Source organism: Panthera uncia, chromosome C2, assembly GCF_023721935.1.
Source record: "Panthera uncia isolate 11264 chromosome C2, Puncia_PCG_1.0, whole genome shotgun sequence".
Classification (NCBI taxonomy): Eukaryota; Metazoa; Chordata; class Mammalia; order Carnivora; family Felidae; genus Panthera; species Panthera uncia.
In genome coordinates this window covers 107,864,362-107,888,137 of record NC_064810.1, presented here as the reverse complement: position 1 = coordinate 107,888,137, position 23,776 = coordinate 107,864,362, and the positions used below count along the sequence as shown (strand labels likewise).

Below are 23,776 nucleotides of genomic sequence, written 5' to 3'. Positions count from 1 at the left end.
TTTTCTTTTCTTTTCTTTTCTTTTCTTTTCTTTTCTTTTCTTTTCTTTTCTTTTCTTTTCTTTCTTTTCTGTCTCCGTGGTTTTGTATGGGTTGCTGGTTTCTTACTGATGACTTTTTGTTAAAGGAGTATTTTATCATTGTTTGTATTAGTATTAATGAAATATGATAATTCTGGGAGTTAGCACTTTGCCTTTTCAACACTACCTTTCTTCCCCCTCTAAAGAAAAACTATTTTAGCTAGGGATCTTTTTTTCTTTTCTTTTTGGTACGATGAAGTACTGTTAATCCCTCAGTAAACTAGCTGTCATCAGTATGGGTCTCAACGCCCATGTGGTTCACTCTCTTTCTCTTAAGATTTCTTGGTCTGAACTCATTAATAATTTTGGACAGGGATGCCAGTGCATGGCGATTCTGGTGATCTCACCTGCAGAGATTGTGGGCATGGTGCCTGGATATCGATCTGCCAGGACTGTGTGTCAGGAAGGAAATCCTGTGAAATTCCTGCTCAGGGTTAACCAAACGGGAGCAGTGCTGAACGGTTTCATTCTTCTGGCCAGTCTCCTCCCTTATAAAATGGATGAAGAAGCCTTTTTAGCCATGAATTCTTGCTGACAGGCTGACAGGGTCAGGATGGTGGTTAAGGCTAAGAACATTCCACAGTATGGGTGGATGAAAAAGAACATATGGAGACTTGCTACAGACCTGGCATTAGAAGGAGTCTTAGTAATGATTGCCCAACACTAGAAAAGAGGTGCCTCTCGCAGAGAGCAGGAGTCCCTCAGCCATATAATATCATGATGGAGAACATGAGCTCTGGAGTTAGACAGGCATGAAGGCAGATCATGGCCTTCCTACCTGTTGGCTGTGTGATCTCAGATCTTAAACCTGAATTGGAGATAAGAATAGTATTGACTTTCTTGAGTTTTTATGAGGATTCAGTGGGAAAAGAGGTATAAAAGTGCTTATTTCCACACTTCCAGGCACACAATAAATGTTCAGTCAGTGATTGCTACCTTTACCATTATTGATTTAAGACTCTTTCTACACGACTGTACTGTTTTTTGTCCTTTTCCAAAAGTCAGGTTGGAGACTGTGACATGTGATTGTCTTCATTTCCACGGCAGCACCATGTAGGGCACTGTGCACCAGCGGCCTTCACACAGGGCTTGCGCCAGCAGGGATTCATGGAGACTCTGCAGAGTGGACAGGGATACCATTTTCCAGATCTTTAAGTTCCAGGGATCCTCCTTTCTAACACTGAGACTGCATGTGCACAGTGTTACCCCAGGGTTTTTTCCTGGTTTCCTCTCTTACAGTTGCCCTTTTGCATTTTTAGTAAAGAAAGGCATCTCTCTTTTCCATCTCGTATCTTAGGGTGGTGGCTTGTTCCAATGTGTCAGACCACTGGGGCGCAAGATACAGGGGGTCAATTTAGAATACTGGTTTTAGGGGCGCCTGGGTGGCTCAGTCGGTTAAGCCTCTGACTTTGGCTCAGGTCATTATCTCATGGTTAGTGAGTTCAAGCCCCACGTTGGGCTCTGTGCTGAAGGTTCAGAGCCTGGAACTTGCTTTGGATTCTGTGTTGCCCTCTCTGTCTTCCCCTCCCCTGCTCATGCTCTCTCTGTTTCTAAAAAATCAATAAACATTAAAAAACAAATTTTTTTAGAATACTGGTTTTAGGGAAGCCTCTTTTAATGAAGCCACCATAAAGTCGCCACCTTACTAAGGGTTGCATTCTCAGTAAAATTCATTTTTAGGGTCTAATGCATTAAAGTTGGAAGTGATTGTGTTATTTTGATCATAGGTTATTAATGATAATTGTGGTGATTATATAATCCAGGAGAGGGTCTTTTATACTTAAAACTCATTGGTCAGAGGATATTTTAGAAAATTAAATGTAAAAGTGTACTTTTGCATCAAAGTATACTAGTGTAATTCCTCAGCTACCCTAACACATAGAATTACATTAGGAAATTTGGGAGGGAAATTGACATAGAAATGTGATTTTTATGGAGAAAGAAGAATAATCTCCAGTTGTTATGGAAAGTATATTTATCTTTAAATGGATGGTGGTGGATATCACATCATTATATTTTTTATATTCCACTGGATACATTGAAAACAGTGTAGGCAACAAGTTTTAAAATGTCTAGATTTACAATTAGCAGAAAACTATATCTTTTAATTCTTATTTTATAAATGTTTATTTTGAGAGAGAGAGAGAGAGCATGTGAGTGAGGAGGGGCAAAGGACAGAGGGAGAGAGAGAATCCCAAGCAGGCTCCACACTGTCAGCATGGAGCCCAGTGTGGGACTTGATCTCATGAACCTGAACTGAAATCAGGTTGGGTGCTTAACTGACTGAGACACCCAGGTGCCCCATCTTTTTAATTCTTTAAATACACAACGAAAACTTTGAGATGTCGACTTAAGAATGATCTAGGGGAACATGGTTAAGAAAACTTTATTAGCAAGTATGAAAACAAAAATGTTTGAAGACCTGTGTTAATATTTTATTGCTATTAGTTTCTCAGAAAAGGGGAGGGGCAGAGAGACCACCTTTCTTGCGGTCCTTCTTTCTCTTAAGCACAGAATTTAATTGGTCAACTTGTATGTATGCCTGACCTTTTGCTAATTTATTTATTTATTAAAAAAAAATTTTTTTTAACATTTATTTATTTTTGAGACAGAGAGAGACAGAGCATGAATGGGGGAGGGGCAGAGAGAGAGGGAGACACAGAACCGGAAGCAGGCTCCAGGCTCTGAGCCGTCAGCCCAGAGCCTGACGCGGGGTTCGAACTCACAGACCGCGAGATCGTGACCCGGGCTGAAGTCGGACGCTTAACCGACTGAGCCACCCAGGCGCCCCTCTTTTGCTAATTTAATTTTCAGTTGAAAAATAGGAGTATCTTTCCTGTGCCAGACTCAGTGTCAGGTGTAGCAGAAAACACACCAGGCCCCGCCTTCATGGAGTTCTTAGTTCAGCCTCTACTCTTTGGTTTAGAAACCGCATTATGATAGAATCTGCAGTAATCAAATAAAAATGGGTTGTAATTTAGGTAGGGACTGCAGTGATTTACCTAACACTGCAACTGCGTTACTCCCGGTATGAGACCGGCGTTCATGGCTTTTGTGGGTACTGTTGCTTGTCCAAAGAACATCAGGCTAACATCCTTACTTGGCAAATTTAAATATGTGAAATTCGGACAGAGAGGACTTTGTTTTCCTGTTTGATTGGGTTTCTATGAAGAGCACGGGTATTCTGTGGAGTCTTGGTGAAATATAGAATTAAAGTTACTTTTTAAGTGTGCGGTCTTGGGCAGTAAACTTTTGAGGATGGCTTCACTTTCTTTATTGTTAGGTTTCTTCACTTACGATTTGTGAGGTTAATTTGAGAAGTATTTTAGGAATATCTAGACCTAAGACTAGAGCAGATTAATGCAGCCTGATAGGAGAGTGTTCTAGACGCTTTGCAGTTCTTTTGTGTTAATGCTAGTTTATTAATATGATTCAATATTACATGAGGAACCCAGAAATTAATATGTGCTTAATTCATATGTCTTGCATAGTTTCCTATAATTCATTTCTCGAAGGGTGTGGAGTTATGCCTTATGTGATAAATTGTTAAAGTTAATGAGCCCAACTTTCTTTTGCTTTTTCCTCTAGGTGAAAAGAAATGGATTATCACAGACAGTTAGCCAGGAGGAAAGAAAGAGACAGGAGGTATGTTTTCTACTGGCAGATACTTTTATTTATATTTTTGATATATTTTTTAAGTTTTTAAATTTATTTCAAGAGACAGACCGTGTGAGTGGGGGAGGGGTAGAGAGAGAGGGAGAGAGAGCAAGAGAGAGGCAGAGAGAGAGAGAGAGAGAGAGAGAGAGAGAGAGAGAAGAGAGAGAGAGAATTCCATGCAGGCTCCATACTGCCAGTGCAAAGCTGGATGCAGGGCTCAAACTCATGAACCATGAGGTCATGACCCGAGCCGAAATCAAGAGTTGGATGCTTAACTGACTGAGCCACCCAGGTGCCCCAAGCAGATACTTTTTAGAGTTCCAAGGAATGTGTGTGCTTTCATCTACTGTGTGCACTGGTTCAGTGTTTTCCTTCGAAAACGTATTCGTTTTGTTCTTTTAACATAGGGGGTATGTGATCATTGTCAAATAAAGCTCCACGTAAGCACCCAGAAAAGAAAACTTTAAAATACCTTAATGTCATTTTAACTTAAATAACAAAGCACCTAGTAGAGGTATTTAAACTGAAAGAAATATGTTGAAAAATGAATGAGATGTTAGGTCCTGGAATTGAAAAAGGATGTTGGTGGGAAAACTGATGAAATCTGAGTAAAGTACATAAATTTGTCTACGGATAAAATGTAATGTACCCTTGCTGTGTCATGTGCCCTGGCTAGGGGAAGATGGATGAAGGAAATACAGGAACTCTGAACCCTCTTTACAAGATTTCTATAAATTAAATTTGTACCAAAACAAAGGTTTACTTAATAAAAAATAAAACTGATAGTAATAGCATTTTACAACTTGAAGTTTAAATAAATGTAGTTTAAGGAAATTACTCATTGTAATAATATTGTGAAGTTCTCAAAACACTTTCCTCTTGTTTTATGCATATTAACATGTATATATATGTTTATGTATATATGTGTGTATACATATACACACACAAATATTACACAAAGGACATGCACTGTATTTTTGTTTCATGGGCATAAATAACACAAAAATACACGGGTACATTATAGTGCCTTTTTTTTTTTTTTTTTTAAGTTTAAGAATAGTATATAACATTGGTGTACCCATCACTGAGAATTAACAAATATATTACATTTATACTTTTTACTCATATTTTTTAAAGACAACAAAACTTTCAATAAAGTAGAATTCCTTTTCTCCTCAGTTGTCATTTTCTTCCTCTCCTCCCCAGAGGCAACTGTAATTATGAAATGATGTGTATCTATCCAAATTGTGTTTTTAAGTCATGTATTACATATATTTATGTACATGTATTTGGGTGCATGTGTATGTGTTAAAATGTAGATATATGCTTATTCTGAACATGTTTTTTGTTTGCTTTTGACATTCAGCACTATATTTGGGATTTATGTAGGTTAATATATATTAATGTAGTATTAATATGTATATAGTATTCCATTTTCTAAATTCCACCTTTTAAAAAAAAGCTATTGTCCAAATTTTGGACAGTAGGTGATATGTTTTTTTTTTTTTTTTCTTTATCGCAACATAAACAGTGTTTCTTTGTGGACAAATTACTCTAGGGTCCTAAGCCCATTTGATTTGAACATTTGTGTTCTTTTAAACCTTTCCTATTTAAGCCTATGTCTTTCCCCTATATTTTGAAAATATTCAGATTTGTGATAAAAAACTAGTGATGGCAGCAAATCTAACTTTATGGTTTCTTTCTATTCCTATATGGCTATTTTTAGAAAGTTTAACCCAATTTTCTTTTAAGTAGTTGATGGCTCTGTTGCAGGATGTTTTAGCAGTTATTATATTAAATCTATTATATTAAACTGCCACTTATTCATCTTTTCACGTGACCTATTCTATATCGTTCATGTCATATTTTTGTTCAAATCTTAGTATTTTGCATTTGATTACAAAAGCTTTTGCTTTTGAAAATATTTTGTCATTCCAAGTTACCATATCTATGAACAACCTGAAATCCACTATTTTTGGTCAGGAAGTGACAATTTTCTTCAGTCTGCATTGAATTTCCTAAGGATAATTGTATTGACTGAATAGAATTATGCAAGATTCAGGTCAAGTGAGACTCTTAATATCCTCACTCTTTACTCATTAGATGATTACATCACTTAAGTGCCTGGAGCACAGCTGAGGCTAGACCAACACCTTTAAGTAAGACTTCCTTTAAAGCTTATAGATGCTGAAAAGGGAGGCGAACATTGAGACCAGCACCACTAAGCTGACTTACAGAATATGGCCCAGCCAGCAGTTGGGCTTCCACGTGCCTGTGCCTGTCTGCTCCCACCTAGTCTCAGCCACAGCACAGGGCCTTATGGGAAGAATCTCCTGTGCGTTTTGGGTCAGGGGCTTGAGGGGAGGTGGGGAGGAGCCCTGGAGGTCAAGGCAATGATGGCAGTGTTACCAGGGAGATCTCCGGGGAAGGATGCGAATCTCAAGCCTGCAAGGATGTTTACCACCCAACCTCAGGAAGAATCCCTGTATTGTGATTCTTGGAGGATCTGAAGTGGTTTTGTTTTTTTTTGTTTTTTAAATGTTATTTGTTTTTGTGTGTGTGAGAGAGAGAGAGAGAGAGAGAGAGCGCGCGCGTGAGCAGGGGAGGTGCAGGGAGAGAGAGACACATAGAATGTGAAGCAGGCTCTAGGCTCTAAGCTGTCAGCACAGAGCCCGATGCAGGGCTTGAACCCACAGACCACGAGATCATGACCTGAGCCGAAGTCAGACGCTGAACTGACTGAGCCACCCAGGAGCCCCTGAAGTGATTTTTGTTAATGAGCTAGATGAATTCCTTACACAGGGCGTAGGTGCCTATTCACTTATGCGGGCTGGCTTTTCATCATTATGAACACTTACCAGGTAACCATTGTATGCCTGACACCAACCATTTCCGCAGACAGTCCTTCGCTCCTTCTTGAGATATTGACGAGAGCAGAGAGGGTGGCTTGTTGAATAAACAGAATTACTTTCAGTTGTATGAGTTTAATATAAAAGAATTCCTGTGGCTGATAAAAACCTTTTAAGGGTGAATACAGTCATGCTCTTTTAATACACCCAGACTCTTTGCTGTTATTGACTGCAAATTTGTTAGACTGAAACATAGGGAGAGAAAAGGCCCACACAAGAGGAGAGCAAAGAAATGTATTTGTAAGAAATTTTCTCTGAATCTCAAGTGATGTCTATAAATCCTTACTGTCCCAGAGCAGTCTACTTTGAAAACAGGGCTGTAGGAGATGACCCCAAAGGTTAATTAATGTCACACTGAGATTTTATGACAGGCCCTAGCTTTCTTCCATAGATTCCACCCCTTGGCAAAGCATGACCTCAGGATGCAATCTCAAGTCATCCAAGTGCTTCCACTTTTTCATTTTTACACTGTCGGCAGTGACTCTCTTTCTTGAGATTTGGATGTTCGTGCTTTACATGAAGTCAGTAGTTAGGTGATGCGTTTTCCTTAATGCTTATCTTTTTTTGCTTTTCAAGATATGTCTTTTTTTATAGGAGAGTTATGAGAACTTATTTTAGTTCTTCAATTATAAGAATTAATGATATCTTTCTTTTCCCCTCTTTACCAGGCTATCTTTGAAGTCATATCCTCTGAACACTCATATTTACTCAGCTTGGAGATCTTGATACGAATGTTTAAAAATTCTAAAGAACTGAGTGATACGATGACCAAAACAGAGAGTCACCATCTTTTCTCCAACATTATGGATGTGTGTGAGGCAAGCAAAAAGTAAGTTCACCTTAGTTGGCCTTTAGTCAGGCCAAGACATTCCTTACTAACGAACATCTGTGTTACCTCAAACAAGACGTTTAGAAGTATGAGGTCTCTCATGGAGTTAATTGGCTTTTATCTTTATTCCTTGAAATAAATTTTAAGGTATGTTTCAGGTTGTCGATGTTTAGATGGATGCCAAGTGCATAATGAGTTGTCTCTCACTCCTCTGTCCCTCCCTGTTCTCCTCACACTTGTCCTTTTATTCTTCCTTTTAAATTATACCAATAATAGAACAACTTTTAGTTGTGCAGGAGAAAATGACTCACAGTCATACTAGTCAAATACAAACGTTATTTTTGTCTACATTTTCACATTTTTTTCTTCATATATGTAATTATTATTTTGAAAATGTAGTCACAGTGACCTGCTGGTTTCTTTAGGTTTTCCCTAGTTAAGATTCCATAAATACTATTAGAGGAGTTTCCATTATTAGTTTTAGTGAGTGTAGGAATCTCAGCTTGTATACCAGTGATGAGCTCTTGTATTCTTTTGAGTGAACTACGGAGCCTGTACTGGAGCCATGTGCCACCAGTGGGCTAAGCTGGGCCATCCTGAGTTGCTATTTTGCTAGGTCAAAATGGTTGAATATTGGCAATTTTAAATAGTTGGGTCAAAGGTGGGTTTACCGTCTAATTAATGAAGCTTAAGCTTTAAGCTTTAATTAATTATTTGCTTTTGTGCCTGTTTTTTTTTTGTTTTTTGTTTTTTGTTTGTTTTTTTTTTTTAAGTTTATTTAGGGGCGCCTGGGTGGCTTGGTTGGTTAAGAGTCCGACTTCAGCTCAGGTCATGATCTCATGGTCCGTGAGTTCGAGCCCCGCGTCAGGCTCTGTGCTGACAGCTCAGAGCCTGGAGCCTGTTTCAGATTCTGTGTCTCCCTCTCTCTCTGCTCCTCCCCTGTTCATGCTCTGTCTCTCTCTGTCTCAAAAAATAAATAAACGTTAAAAAAAAAAATTAAAAAAAAAGTTTATTTATTTATTTTGAGAGAAAGAGTGGGAGAGGGGCAGAGAGAGAAAGAGACAGAGAAAGAATCCCGGGCAGGCTCTGCGCTGTCAGAACAGAGCCCGATACGGGGCTCAATCCCACGAACTGTGAGATCATGACCCGAGCCAAAATCAAGAGTCAGATGCCTAACCAACTGAGCCAGTCAGGTGCCCCGTGCCTATTTATTTTTCTAATTTTTGTGCCTGTGTGTTGTACCTGCTTTAGTACCCACAAAAACCGGATCTGTCCTAGGTAGGGAGTATTCTTGTGAATCTGGACATTGTTTATTTGTCACGTTAGGGTAGAGCCAAGCAAACAGTAATGATAACGTGCTCATGCCCACTGGCACCTTCACTGTGTGCAAGTAGATCTTCCTTTTGAACTTACAAGATTGACCATTCATGTTGAACACGTAAGCCTATGAATTGAGGCTACTTCAGAGTGCTGGAGTTTGTGGTCAGATCCATGAGATCTTCAAAATTTCACGGAAGTGACACAACTTCAGAATCCAAATTCTGCCACAGGAAAAGATCTTGGTAATCTTGATACTGATGTGGATACTTAAAAAGAACGTGTTTTGAGGAGGCAGTGGGCCCGTGGTGTGTGGGTGGGGGCATGCACCTCGGCTTGGAAATCCTTGTTTAGACGTGGGGTTGTTGCTTGTGTTCAGCCCATTGGTCCTCTTGGTAGTCTTAGCAGTTTTGGTAAGAGAAAGGGACATCTCTTTTCTCCTTCAGTGAAGAGTCGGAACAAGAGCCTTAGATGGTGTGTCCCTAATTGAAAGGTATTCACATTTCCAAGTGAGTCTCCTTCATTTTAACGTGTATTTTGGTTGATCTATAAAACCAGAGCTCTGTTTTAGATACACAGCTATCAAGAATTAATACTGTTTTGACAACTATAAAATGTAAGTCATCATTTCAATGAGAATATGTTTTCTGAAAACCACAGTGGCATGTTTTTATTCTTCTGTGGAATTGTGCTTTGACTTGTGTGGGCATCAGTCAGCTTCTTGCAGTGTATAAATGACTCCAGAGAAAGCCTTTAGTAAATTCTGTTGTAGACAGCAACAGTTCTTGGGCAGAGGATGCTTTGGGTCCTTACCTTCTTTGGGCCCGCAAAGCACTTCTTGCTTATCAGGGTAGTTCACCAGGGTCCTGGGCTCCAGCAGTTGCCTTTCCTTTTGGTAGTTGGTTAACCTTAAACAGGTTGCTAAACCTTCCCCCCTCATTTCTTATTTATTAAATGGGGATTAAAAAAAATCTATAGCTGGTTAATCATGAAATAAGTAAGTCATTTTGTTTAAATTATAGATTACAATTATGTGATTTTAATTTCAATCTTTAAAAAAATTGAAATCTTTTATAATTTCATTAAAAAGTTTTCATTTCTCAGGCACCTGGGTGGCTCAGCCTGTTGAGCATCTGACTTTGGCTCAGGTCATGATCTCACGGTTCATGAGTTCAGGCCCCATGTTGGGCTCTGTGGTGACAGCTCAGAGCCTGGAGCCTGCTTCAGATTCTGTGTCTCCCTCTCTCTCTGCTCCTCCCCCACTCATGCTCTGTCTGTCTCTCTCTGTCTCAAAAATAAACATTAAAAAAAAAATTTTAATGTGATAACTACTTGATGTGCTACCCATGAAAGAGTTTCCAGTCCTAAGGAAATACTAAATAAAATGTTGAATAAAGCAAATGACTGGTGTTCAAATTAGTGATTACTGATGAAGCATGGTGTTGCTCAGTGTGGCATAATCAAGACTATCTTCATTGTTGTACTTCCATGAAAAATTGTAGCTAGAGTTGAAGTCAGAACAAGCTTTGTGACTTCAATAGTGGCTCAGGCTCTTCACTGCTTGCCGATAAATAACACTAAGAAGCCTTTCTGTGTAAGAAGATGTTATATGAAAGCAGGCAGATCATTCCGATTCTGGGTGTGAGTGCTTATCAGTGGCATTTCCCTACTAAGTTCTTTGTTTTGTAAAGAATTGCTCATTTCAGTCATCACTTGTGGAGCCTCCTATTCTGCAAGATGCCTGGGTTCTAGAGCATTTCTGCTGGCATCCACCCAGTGTCTCTTGGTCTCCAAGGATCATCAGTAGCTGGTGGCACATCTGTAGTGTGTGCGCGGAGGAATCATAGAGCAGGGCCCTGCCCCTGAAATGGATAGGCCTGGGTCACGCTAGAGGTTATGGGCGGAAGGGTCCCTGGTGAGGGTGAGAGCAGATGGTGAAGGCCTTTGTGTGCCCAGCTGAAGAGTTTTCAAAGTTTCCTGAAGGCTGTGTGGAAACATGGAGTGATCCAGTAGGGGACGGCCAGGGTGGCCCAGGAGATGACAGTATGGTGTTTGCATTAGAGAGAATGTAAAGATGGTGGAAGGTTTGAGGCCACTGCAGTAATACAGCTGGACATGATGGGAAACAGAGGGAACCTATGAAGAAGGACTTGAGAGATACTTGGAACATGGAGTCTTGAGGACTTGGTGAGAAAGAGGAGTTTTGTTTGCCTCCCACAGGTGTCTGCCCGGTTGACTGTGGACAGTGGTTGTATTAGCTAGGATATAAGGCAAACAGGTTGGGGCTTAGTGAGGGAGATAAGGAATTCAGTTGGGACCAGTTTTGAAGTGACAGTGGAGCATGAGGGGAGAACATCAACTTGAAAGGAGAAAAACGGATTAGAACTCCAGAAAAATCTTGACTGGAAATGTAGATTTGAGTTAGTTCTCCACACTGTGGGTTTAAGTGAGATACTGGAACTTGTAACAGTTGGTTTTCAAGTGGTGGCAGTGGTTGTATTTACCTACTAGGGCATTTGGAAACGTATTTTTGATTGCCCCAGTGACTTGGAGACTCTCCTGGCATTTTGAAGGTGGGGACAGAAGTGCCAGGCACCCTACTGTTGGTAGGACTGACCCAGACACTCATGAATTGTCCCGTCCAGATGCCAGGTGTGCCCTCCTTGAGATGCATGGGTAAAAGGGAATGGAAAAGAAAGCCAGTGTCAGAATTTTGGCACAAAAACATTTAAGGAGCCTGTGGTTTGGGACAGAAATGAAGTAAATAGGATAAGAATGACGCTGATCTTTCTCAGGCTCCTTGGCTTTCTTTTTAATGCCTTCCTGTGACCCTTTCTGGCCTGGCAACTATTTGCATTGTGTGTGTGAGGAGGTAGCTGGACTCCTGCTGATCCTATATTTGTCCCCTCCTAGGAAAATGCCTCTTTTCTTTTCCTTTGGTGATGATTAGAGCTGAATCTTTTAAATTTATGCCTTTGGGTCCATGCCAGTGCAGAGCCTTTGACCTCCCAGCTCTGGACCTACTGCCTTTTACCTTAACTGTGTTAACTTCCTTCTGACTCAGATTCGTGAAACCCCTCTGGATTCATGGGCCTCCTGTCTTTTAAGGACCAAAGATGCTTTCATGTATCTATGTCCATTTAGAATGATTTATAGATAATTTCTGTATTAATAGGAAAAGACCTACAAGTATGATTGATTTACATACATTTGCAGCAGAATATGATCTAATTCTTGCTTTTACATTTAAGATCTATTGATGGTAAAAGACATACTTTCAGGAAAAGAAATGGCCTTTAGTAAAGACTAAATGTCAACCCTATGGCTGTCTTTAGAAATGCTATGCTCTAAGTAAGGTGTTTTGTGTTAAAAGGATTTCTGCAAAATGAAAAGTAGATGAGCCTTTGTTTTGATGTTTTATTTAAAAAAAAATTTTTTTTTTTAACATTTATTTATTTTTGAGACAGAGAGAGACAGAGCATGAACGGGGGAGGGTCAGAGAGAGGGAGACACAGAATCTGAAACAGGCTCCAGGCTCGGAGCAGTCAGCACAGAGCCTGACGCGGGGCTTGAACTCACATACCGCGAGATCGTGACCTGAGCCTAAGTTGGACGCTTAACCGACTGAGCCACGCAGGCGCCCCTGTTTTGATGTTTTATAAAATGATGTGTTTGTACTCCCAATGCTGAGTTTTCATTATAAATTTCTAGGTGATGGATTTAAATTTTTTCAATAATAGAATATACTATTATTTGTAACCTATAAAAATATACTGCTAAAGAACTTTGCAAGATGCTTACTTTTCTTTTTCACATTCCAAAGTTAAGAGATTGGCATTTCTTTAGGAAGTAATTTAAAGCTAAAACTATGCCATCTTCAATTTTACAGAGTAAAATAAAAATATCCATCAATGTGCTTTCGTGTCCCGAGGAACTGAATTTGTTCCCAAGATATGATGAGCAGCTAATGCCAAACTCTTCAGTTTCTGCCTTGTGTGGAAGAGTAACTTACAAAAATAATAAACATACAAAATAGTACTTACCCAGCACTTGCTTCTCTAGAAGATTCTTTTTCCTGATTTTAATCAGATTATATGAAAATTGAAATATCAGGGGACACTAAATACTGTTCTCAATATATATGCTTTAATATTATTTTGTGAAATGACTTTATGTTCCAAAAGTTGACATTTTACTCAAATAATGGTGTAGCATATCTGTGTTGTAAAGTAGGTTTCCTATTTGGTAATTAAAAACTCTAAACTTTAATGCATTAACAGTAAACCTTAAAAACTTTTATAGTATTAATATTAGCATTTCATCCTTCCTAATTTTTAAAGCTAAATTTTATTTTATTCTTTTTCTTTCTTTCTTTCTTTCTTTCTTTCTTTCTTTCTTTCTTTCTTTCTTTCTTTCTTTCTTTCTTTCTTTTTGAAGTTTATTTATTTTTGAGAAGCAGAGGGCAAGAGGGACAGAGGACCTGAAGTGTGGAGCTTGAACCCACAAACCTTGAGATCATGACCTGAACCGAAGTTGGACGCTTAAACCACTCAGGCGCCCCTAAAGCTAAATTTTACAAGAAAACATAATTAAGTTTAACTAGGCCAGAGAATATGGAACTCTTTATGTTGTAGAACCTGAAGTATTGGCTATTGCCATTGTTTTTGATCAGCAAATGTTTTTTGTTTTTTTTTTTTTTTTACTCCATAGAAGTTTACCACAGAATCTTTGGTAAATAAAGCAACTGCCCTGTTTATCTTCATGGAACAAAAAATCTTTCTTTTTAAAACCCAACTTCTTCAGGTGATAGTTGAAAGACAGTGACACTCAGAAGCTACTTTTTATGACATGCTTTGGCTTTTTCCGTCCTGAGATAAGGAAACAAAGAAGTTGATTTGAAATTCACCTCAAGTACTCTACAATAGCATGGATATTTTAGTCCACATTGTTCAGCTTTTAGTAATAACCAGTGTCTGAAGTAATAGTACAAGAAATAAGTAGTTATTTAAGTATCATTTCAAGTAGGGGAAGAAGGATGACAGGTGTCTGAATAATAGCCCCAGTCCTTTCAGGGAAGGCTGTGGAGAAGCCATGAGAGGTCTGAAGAGTTTGTAAGTCTTTGTAACTGATGCCACCTAGTTAAAGATGACTGAGGAGACGTATGCCCTTAAGTTCATTCCTTCCTGAAATTCCATCACAAATGATAGAATAGTCAAGAACATAAACCCCCACGGATCAAAAACAAGCAAATAAAACAAGCAGACCAAAAAAACCAAAACAAAACAAAACCCCAAAATTTAAAAAGAAGAGACAATGACAGCAATATTTTGGAACCTGAAAACAGATGGACTCTCAAGTAACTATTTCAGGCAATTTGAACAGGTTAACTCTAAACTGGTAGTGAGGAAATCCAAGAAAGAATTAGATTGAACCCCCAGAACCTCTGACTGGCTTATTTCACTTAGCATAATACCCTCCAGTTCCATCCACATTGTTGCAGATGGCAAGATTTCATTCTTTTTCATCACTGAGTAGTATTCCACTGTGTGTACGTATATATATATATATATATACACACATACATACACCATATCTTCTTTATCCATTCATCAGTTGATGGACATTTGGACTCTTTCCATAATTTGGCGATTGTTGATAGCACTGCTATAAACTGTGGGGTACATGTGCCCCTATGAATCAGCACTCCTTTATATAAATACCTACTAGTGCAATTGCTGGCTTATAGTTCTATTTTTAATTTTTTGAGGAACCTCCATACTGTTTTCCAGAGTGGCTGTGCCAGTTTACATTCCCACCAACAGTGCAAGAGGGTTCCCCTTTCTCCACATCCTTGCCAACATCTGTTGTTTCCTGAGTCGTTAATTTCAGCCACTCTGACCGGTGTGAGGTGGTATCTCAGTGTAGTTTTGATTGGTATTTCCCGAATGATGAGCAATATTGAGCATCTTTTCATATGTCTGTTGCCATCTGGAAGTCTTCTTTGGAAAAGTGTCTATTCATGTCTTCTGCCCATTTCTGCATGGATGTTGAGTTTGGTAAGTTCTTTGTAGATTTTGGATACTAACCCTTTATTGGATATTTCATTTGCAAATATCTTCTCCCATTCCGTTGGTTGCCTTTTAGTTTTGTTGATTGTTTCCTGTACTGTGCAGAAGCTTTTTATCTTGATGAGGTCCCAATAGTTCATTTTTGCTTTTATTTCCCTTGGCAAATACTTATTATCTCTACATCTTAGTTCTCCCTCTGTCCAATGGGGACCGTAGCTTATCTAACCTCATAGGGTTGGTATGAGAATTAAAGGGGATCACACTTGGTGCGATACTAGGTAAACTCAAGTAGGAGTGATTTTGTTGATATTAGTACTGTTATTTTGATCATCTCTATCTGGTTTATGAAATGTCTCTGAATTACTTATTTAGTGACTTTTGTATGATATTCTCTCTATATTTGCCTCTGCTGTCATTGTTTAAGGACTAGGTTAAAGAATAGGTTTTATGGATTGTGGCACAATGGTTTGCATGAGTTTCTTCTTAAAGATGATCGTGGCATGTTTTACAACATTATAACAATCATCTTCATTTTGATATTGAATGAAGTAAAAATAAGTGGATTCTTCCTTGATCATAAAGCATGTTAGTTCTGACTTAGGTTAGGACTAAAATCTGAGTTGTTTGCTTCCTCTCAGCATTGTGTTTGTCTTGTAAGCAGTGGATTCCTTGGAACATTCTTTCAAAACACACCCTAACATGCTCCGGCTGCCAATTGGGCCATTCTCCTGGTTGGTTTTTGCAGATGGTTGGGGCTACTACACGCTTTTTTGCCTTTTTGCATTGCTTTTGCAAGGTCCGAGAGTCTGTGGATTCTGAGTTGTCACACAGAGATTTAAACTTGGACCAGGATCTTGGTTGGGACAGATGGAAGTGTTACCAGGCTCAGTCATTAGCTGTTATCAATCTTAAACTAGAGTAGAATTATGGAAAAAGAAACAATGGCTAGGGTGTAGTTGCAGTATTTCATCTGCATTGCATTTACAGCTGTAGATTTTGAACCATTACATGGATTTTTGACTCTTGCCAGTTTTGAGTTAAACAAGCAGGACCACACAGTTTTTCTGGCCGATGGAAAAGATTTTAATGTAAACTTTGTGATCTCGCCAAGTTAAATCTAGCACTTGATTTAAGCACGAGGAAGATGGTTGACGAATTAAATTTCAAAAGCAAACTCCTTTAAGCTTGCTTATTGCTCATTTATTGTCAGATGTTACCTCTAAACGCTGTGCATTAATTATTAGCACCTGGGCATCAATTTTGTTTCTCCAATGCTTTTCTTATTTCATCTGATTTAATTCTTTATAGAGTCTTGTGGAATACCATCATTTCTTTACTGCAGGAGCTTGAAACCCAAATTATGTGAATTGGTTTAAGATCATTCACTTAAAAGAAATGGAAACTAGTGATTTTTTTTTTTTTTTTTTTTTGCTTCTTTAGAATGCATTCCCCTAGACCACTTTTTCAGAACTACACATACATTTTAAGCACAGTTATGGTTTCAGTGTAGGGCCTCTACTAGGGATTGCCCATCTGGAAAATAGTTAGGATTTGCTCTTTTTGATATACATCACTTTTGGCGCTAGTTGTAGAGAGTGATTAGATGCTTATCTCCTATTTGCATGTCTTTGACCTCTTAGAATGTGGAGAACTTAAAAGCAAAGAGCATTTAGTGTTTTGACACTGCTCCGTGCATGGCACATCATAGACATCATCTTGTTATTTCCCCATGATCATCGTTCCCTCAGGGATAACTGTCCAGTAGCTTTATCCTTGGCAGTCTCTGAATGTGGCTCCATGGTTGAAGTGTTGACTGTGTTCTCTAGAAATAAGCTAATTAATCATGAAAATCTTATAATTTATATCTTATCAGAAGCCCTAATATGCAACTATTCAATAAAATTAAAAAAAAACATTCAAATTGTTTTTGTTAGGTCCTTCAACTACTTTCACAATGATGTGGGGAAGAAAAGAGAATGTATGTTTGGAAAGTGCTGTCTAAATTCAGATTATTTGCTGCTTCTTTGTGAAAAGTCTGATGTTTTCAGAGTAAACTTTCATAGAAAATGAGTTTGCAAGTCTTTCTTAGGACTTAAATGAAAGAATTCTTTGTCCCGTAGGTAGGTGGTAATGTAAATACTGAGCAACCTTGCAGAAAAATAGTTTAATTTTTAAAATGTCAGCTTTGTGTAAAAGCTGTGAAAATATGATTTTATTAAAAAATCTGAAATCACTTTCTATATGCTAAGAAGACAGGTTAATACTGTTTTAAATATTAATTCAGTATATTATTACCATATTCTTAGTGTGTTTTTTTAAAGGATGGGGATTCAATCACACAAGCCTTGCGATTTTAGATTTTACAAGTATATTTGTAGAAAAATATCTTGAGGAAAATGTGTATCATGAATGGTATTTGTTAAAGAACCTAACTGATACTTTATCTATACAGTGTTTTCTTTGGATTTCAAAAAGGTTTCAGGAAATGATTTGAATTTGGAAAAAAATTTGGTGGAAAGGTTCCATAGAAACATCAAGATTGGCTAAGATTGACCTTGTCACTTGTGGGGGTTTCAAACAAAGGTCCCTTTGTAGCAAGAAAACTGTCTCTGTATCGAGAGTTCATTGGAATTTCTTTTCTAGCAGAGAAGAGTGATATGAACAACCAGAACAGGGCACAATGGCAGTGTTTGTGTTTATCTGCTGAAGTTGTCCTGTTCTGGAACTCCTACTTCTGATTCTCTTGCATCTTGTGTATGTTTGATGCACAACACTTCGTTACACATATGTATGTATGTGTTTGTGTGTGTGTGTAGATATCTTTGAAACATATGCTAGGAATAAGATGTTTTCCAGGACATCTTTTTTTTTTTTAATGTTTTTATTAATTTTTTGAGAAGAGAGTATGAGCAGGGGTGGGGCAGAGAGAGGGCGATAGAGGCTCTGAAGTGGGCTCTGAATTGTCAGCAGTGAGCCCATGCGGGGCTCAAACTCACACGCTGCGAGATCATGACCAGAACTGAAGGCGGACGCTCAACTGACTGAGCCACCCAGGTGCCCCTCCAGGACATCTTTATAGCCACTTTCACAAGTTGAAATTTTAGTTGAGTCTATTCTATTGAAAAGGGAGCAGAAATGATTAAAGCCATGAAATTATTCTCTCAGATTTCAGTAAGTAGCATTAAGTTAAAGATCATCAGGAGGACTATTTTTTTTTTTAATCTATTATCACAGATTTAGCTGCTTTATGTCTAATTTTTGGAGCATCTGGTGGAGTCATCTGGGAATGTATGTTTTGCAGGTTTTAAGCCACATTAAATATCAGGGAAGAGTTGGTTTGGCTTATTTGTGTTTATGCCAACCATAGGGATTGCTGTATTAAATGCCTTTATTTGGGCCCTTGCCTATCCCTTTATTTTTCTTTTTCAGTCTTCTGGCCAATATCCAGTTTACTAACACAAAACTACTTTTGTGATCAGAATATAGCTTTATTAATTTAGAATATCGGAGTATCAGTTAACCAATTTATTAATAGCTATAGAGGTCAGGATGTCATTTTACTAACATTTCTGAACAGTTTACACTAAGGGTGGTTCTGCTTTTTTGCACATTAAGTATCCTTTCCAATGGTTAGAGAAGGGGGAACGTGTAATGATCTAAACTTAAAACACTCTGCCTCCACATATTGTTGAATAAAACATATTCTTCTGGACTCTTTGAAGACCCCGTGTGTTTGGAAGCTCAGATGTTCAGGCTGGAGAAACTTTGGCTTGCTTTTGTCTGTTTTATTGCAGACTTTCTTGGCATGAACTGATTCTTAATTTTGAAGTCTAATTCTTACTGATCACACTTGTCTCTCCTGAGACTAGAGCAAGGAATCCTAATCTCGTCTGTAAGCGGATCACTTCATCCTTCCACATGTTAGCTGCAAAGTGAGTTTTCCGTCAGCATGGAGCTAATGTTTATCAGACTAACTAAGGAGTCTAAAACTGGGGCCCTGAGGTGCTTGTCCACTTAGGAGTCTGTTCTCACCAACTCACGCTGGAGAATTACTTATTTCTACCAGTGCTTTTGCTAGACAGTATATTCTCCCCATGGTGTATGAATTCATGAAAGTTGGTCTCGTGAGGCTCATGAGGGTGGGCTTTGCAAACATTACCTTAGGCTCACAGTCTGACTTACATTAGGGCCTGGATGTGGTAAGTGGTAAAAGCCTTTTGGGGATGGTATGGAAAAATGTAGCTGTACACATGGCCAGTTTTTTTTTTTTTTTTTTTTTTTTAATGTGGGAAAGATTGGCTGGAAGAAGTAAAGATGTGAATAACCTGCTAATAAGATAATATATGAAAACAGTTTTCTGAGAGTCAACATCCAAGCTATGAAAAACAGATGGGGCAGAGGGCTCTAAAAGCATAACTGCCTGTTCCTTTCCTCTGCAAACTGTTGAACACCATGTCTGAGGACAACGTGGCATAACATTTTGATTATCTTAGTGGCAGTATTTCTTTTAATGAGCCTGGAATTCAATTAGGCAAAGCGTGACAAAGTAAAGGTTTAATTTGTCTAGAACTGCTTTGATCCATTTGAAATGCATGCTTTTTCCTCGTCAAGGCTGGCTAGATATTGATCATCTGGAGGAGGCTACTCTGTTATAATACAAGAAATAGTGGGTGAGAGGTCCTGCCCATCACCACTCAAAATAATAGATATATGTGGTAAAAAATTCAAATTCTGCCAAAGGGTGTGCAGTGAGAAGTCAGTCCCCCAGTACAACTGGTTTGTTGTATAGCTTCCAGAGATGCTCTCTGCATGTACAAGTATGATATTTTTTATGTGACGATAGCTTACCTTACACACTGTTCTGCACCAGTACCTATTTATTTCCTTTTAGTCAAATAGCCAGATTCTCAAATGAAGAATAAGATTAGGTATGTTTTTTTTTCCCTCTTCCTGTACTCCCCAGTAAGCCAGGGTTTCCCCTGTTTGTTTGTTTTTTTTTTCCTCCTATTTTGAATGAATTGTTCCACATGACTTATGGAATTAATTTCTTAGGGAAATAGTCATTTCTGTGAATATGAGATTTTTGAGCATTACATCTTCCTCTTTGATAAAATATTTTAGGGTGAGGTTTTGTTTTTTTTTTTAAGCATAATTTATAGAGTACCTGCTATGTACCAGGCAATGTGCTAGGCATTGGAAATATAATACTGAATAGGACAGGCAGAGTTTCTGTCCTGGTGATCTGTTGGGATAAGCACACAGGGAACAGGTACCTGAGAAATGGGGTACCCCTCAAAGCAGGACCTCAGCACAGCCTGGGGAAACAGGGAAGTCACTCTTAACCCTTAGTTATTCTTACTTCCTTATGCTGTCTTACTAGATTGATCTCATAAGGTTACTGCTATTTAATAGTTTGGTTTAATAGATTTTTTAATTCAAATATAATTTAACTTAGTCTTGAACTATACAGTCATATATATGAACATACTAATCATATGTTAATTACTTTATATTTGCAACTAACTTCATTAAATGGGCAACTGGTATATATAGAATAGGGCTTAGTAAACCAACGTTTTGTAATGTAATAAATTGATCATTTAACTATAGTATGAAGATTTTTATTTAAAGAAAAACATAGCCTGGGTTATATCTATCACAGTTCAAAATACTAAATGTGCTTTTAGTTTGAATACATAATTCTTTGCCTTCCTTACCTCTGAGTGATTTATAAATATGGGGGATTTGGATATTGTCAGTTTATCTAGCTTAAGGAAAAGTCATCAGATTTCTGTTTTACTAGAAACTCCTTTTATGTCATGTTCTTAGATAATGTTTAGTTTTGTTAAAATTTCTGTAACTCATGATTACAATTTTGTTTTTTAAACTGTCAGATAATTTATTTAAAATAGGAAATAGAAATTGTGAAACCTGTCTTGTTAGATAATTAGCTTGACTAAGATCTAGCCCACTTTCTATTAATTTGTTTCTCCTGGTAATCGCTGTGGTACAGCCGAGCTTGGTTAACACTTTTACTTTGTTTTGTGTTTAATAAACTATTTCCATGCATGTGTAGGATAGAGGGGGCAGATTAGAGGCCATCTATCCCATTCTGTAACTTCTAGTCCCCCTGGGTCCCACAGCTGATTAGAATCAGAGCTAAGTCTGACCCTTGCTTGATTCCTAATTTTACAAGAAAGGATATTTCATTGTGTTCTTAGTAAGTTATGTATTTACATGGCTTAAAGTGCAAACAGTATCAATGGTATAGACTTGTGCACTGAGATGCCTTGCTCACCCTCCTATTCGCATTGACCCTGTTACCCCCACACTCTTTTACCATGAAATATGTCTTGTTTCTCCTACCAGCATTTCTTTGTAAATTTTTATTTTTATTTTATTTATTTAAAAAATTTTTTTTTTAACGTTTATTATTGAGACAGAGAGAGACAGAGCATGGACAGGGGAAGGGTCAGAGAGAGATAGGGAGGCACAGAATCTGAAACAGGCTCCAGGCTCTGAGCTGTCAGCACAGAGCCCGACACAGGGCTCAAACTCACGGACCGCGAGATCATGACCTGAGCCAAAGTCAGACGCTTAACGGACTGAGCCACCCAGGCGCCCCTCTTTGTAAAATTTTAAAGTTTATTTATTTTCAGAGAGAGAGAGAGAGAGTGTGTGAGAGAGTGAGTGAGGGAGGGGCGCAGAGAGAGAGAGAGAGAGAGAGAGAGAGAGAATCTCAAGCAGGCTCCACACTGTCAGCATGGAGCCAGATGTGGGTCTCGAACCCACCAACCTCACTGTGAGATCATGACCTGAATTGACATCAAAAGTTCGAAGCTTAACCGACTGAGCCACCCAGGCACCCTTTCTGCCAGCATTTCTTTATGTAAGTATAGGCAAATACGAATGGTTTCTTGTTGTCTCTCTTTTCTTAAGAACTAGCATGCTGACTATACACTATTCTGCATCCTTTTTTCTCTCATTGGAGTTTAAATTTACGCTCCCTGAGAAGAGTCAGTATGCCTATCCCACTTCGTTTGCTTCAGTTAGATCAGAATCAGGTTCTTCTATTTAGCTCGACTCCATAGCATATGAGAAATACGGGGCCTTGGCTGTGTGAAAAACGGTTAGAAATGTAAAGTAAAACTCAAGATACAAAGTTATTAAAATTGCTATTATTTGACCCAAAGAAGAGAAGGTTTAGGCATGATTACTTTTTTTTTTAATTTTTATTTTTTTTTAACGTTTATTTATTTTTGAGACAGAGACAGAGCATGAACGGGGGAGGGGCAGAGAGAGAGGGAGACAGAATCGGAAGCAGGCTGCAGGCTCTGAGCCTTCAGCCCAGAGCCCGATGCGGGGCTCGAACTCACGGACTGCAAGATCGTGACCTGAGCTGAAGTCGGACGCTTAACCGACTGAGCCACCCAGGCGCCCCCATGATTACTTTATAGATCACAAAAAGGTGGCTCAGAGGGAGGTGAGTTACCCACAGTCACCCAACCAGTGGGTATTTGAGTGGGGACTTGCGCTCAAATTTGCCCGTCAGTGTTGAAGTCTCTGTACTTATGCTGCTGCAGGAAGTTTGTGAGTGATGTGTACAGTTGATACTCTTTATTTGTGGATTCCATATTTGCGAATTGCCTACTCACTCAAATTTATTTGTAGCCCAGAATTAATACTTGCTGTGCTTTTGCAGTCGTTCAGACACGCAGTCTACTTAATGCCACATTTTTCACATTTTTGTGGCCTTTTTGGTTGGTGATCTTGCTCTTTAAAATGGCCCCCGAAAGATACAGTGCTGAAGTGCTATCTGGAGTTTCTAGGTGCAAGAAGGCTGTTCTGTGCCTTATGGAGAAATGTCTGTGTTGGATAAGCTTTGTCAGGCATGAGTTGTAGTGTTGTTGGCCACAAGTTCAATGCTAGGGAATTAATAATATTAAAGGAAACATCCTTAAACAGAAGCATACATAAAATAAGGTTATGTATTGATCAGTTGATGAAAATGCTGTGATGAGAGGCTTATAGAAAGCTAACCCCGTATTTCCACTAGGAGCACTGGTTCAGTATTCGCTAATTCAGTGTTTGCAGTAACTTTATAGAACATAACTACCATAAGTAATGAGAATCATCAATACATACAAAACTTAAGTGGCCACCTCCTTGCTAGCTCTAGTTGGGTTTATCTTTTCTCATTCCACCCTAAGGTATATCAGGAGTAATTTCAGTGGATGTAAGAGAAAGGAAATTGCCCAGTAATGAAATAATTCAGGACTGTGAAAAACTGTGATTAAGATTTAATTGCTTCTAAAATGCTTCTAATTCTAAAATGCTGTAAAAATGGAGACTTCTAGAATGTTGCTAAAGTAGTGTTACAGTATGGCATGGTGACTAACCAAGAGTGTCATCAGTCTGCCTGGGGTCTAATCCCTGTTCTCCTGCATGTCCTGTGTGACCCTGGGCAAGCTTTTTAACATCTTTGTGCCTCAGTATGCACGTACATAAAAATGGAAATAACAGTACCTATTTTCTTGGGTTGTTGTGGAAATTAAATTAGTCAATACATGAAAAGCAGTTGGAATAGTTGGTGGTATTCGGTAAGTGTTCTTTAAATTATTAGGGTAATTGCACATTCTCATCTGCCCAGGATGATTTCATTTGTACAGGTGGGATTATTAATTGCCCCATTTCACTCTCAAAAGGTATCCCAATTTGGGGAATAAATTATGTGTTGATGTTCACCAGCTGTGAGGATGATTCTTCATTATCTGATAATACCTAATTAGTGGCTACTTCTGTAAATACAGGTTGGGATGATTATCATCTTTTTCCTCTTCAAGAGCTAAGTTGAAAACTCCCTTCCCCTAGTTTTGGAGGGCTGCTAGGAAAAGATGAAATGAAGGGGAACAGGTTGA

At 38.5% G+C, this 23,776-nt stretch overlaps 1 protein-coding gene across 3 annotated transcripts in view; it reads left to right on the top strand.

Moving 5' to 3' along the window:
- Positions 1-23,776, top strand: part of ARHGEF26 (Rho guanine nucleotide exchange factor 26) — a 127,418-nt gene that overhangs the window by 23,596 nt on the left and 80,046 nt on the right. For 2 of the 3 annotated variants that reach the window (XM_049628681.1, XM_049628680.1), the window contains exons 4-5: positions 3,667-3,723; positions 7,313-7,473. In XM_049628681.1, coding sequence (XP_049484638.1) covers positions 3,667-3,723; positions 7,313-7,473 — 218 coding nt within the window. The remainder of the gene's footprint in view (positions 1-3,666; positions 3,724-7,312; positions 7,474-23,776) is intronic. The other variant, XM_049628682.1, reaches the window with a different exon arrangement.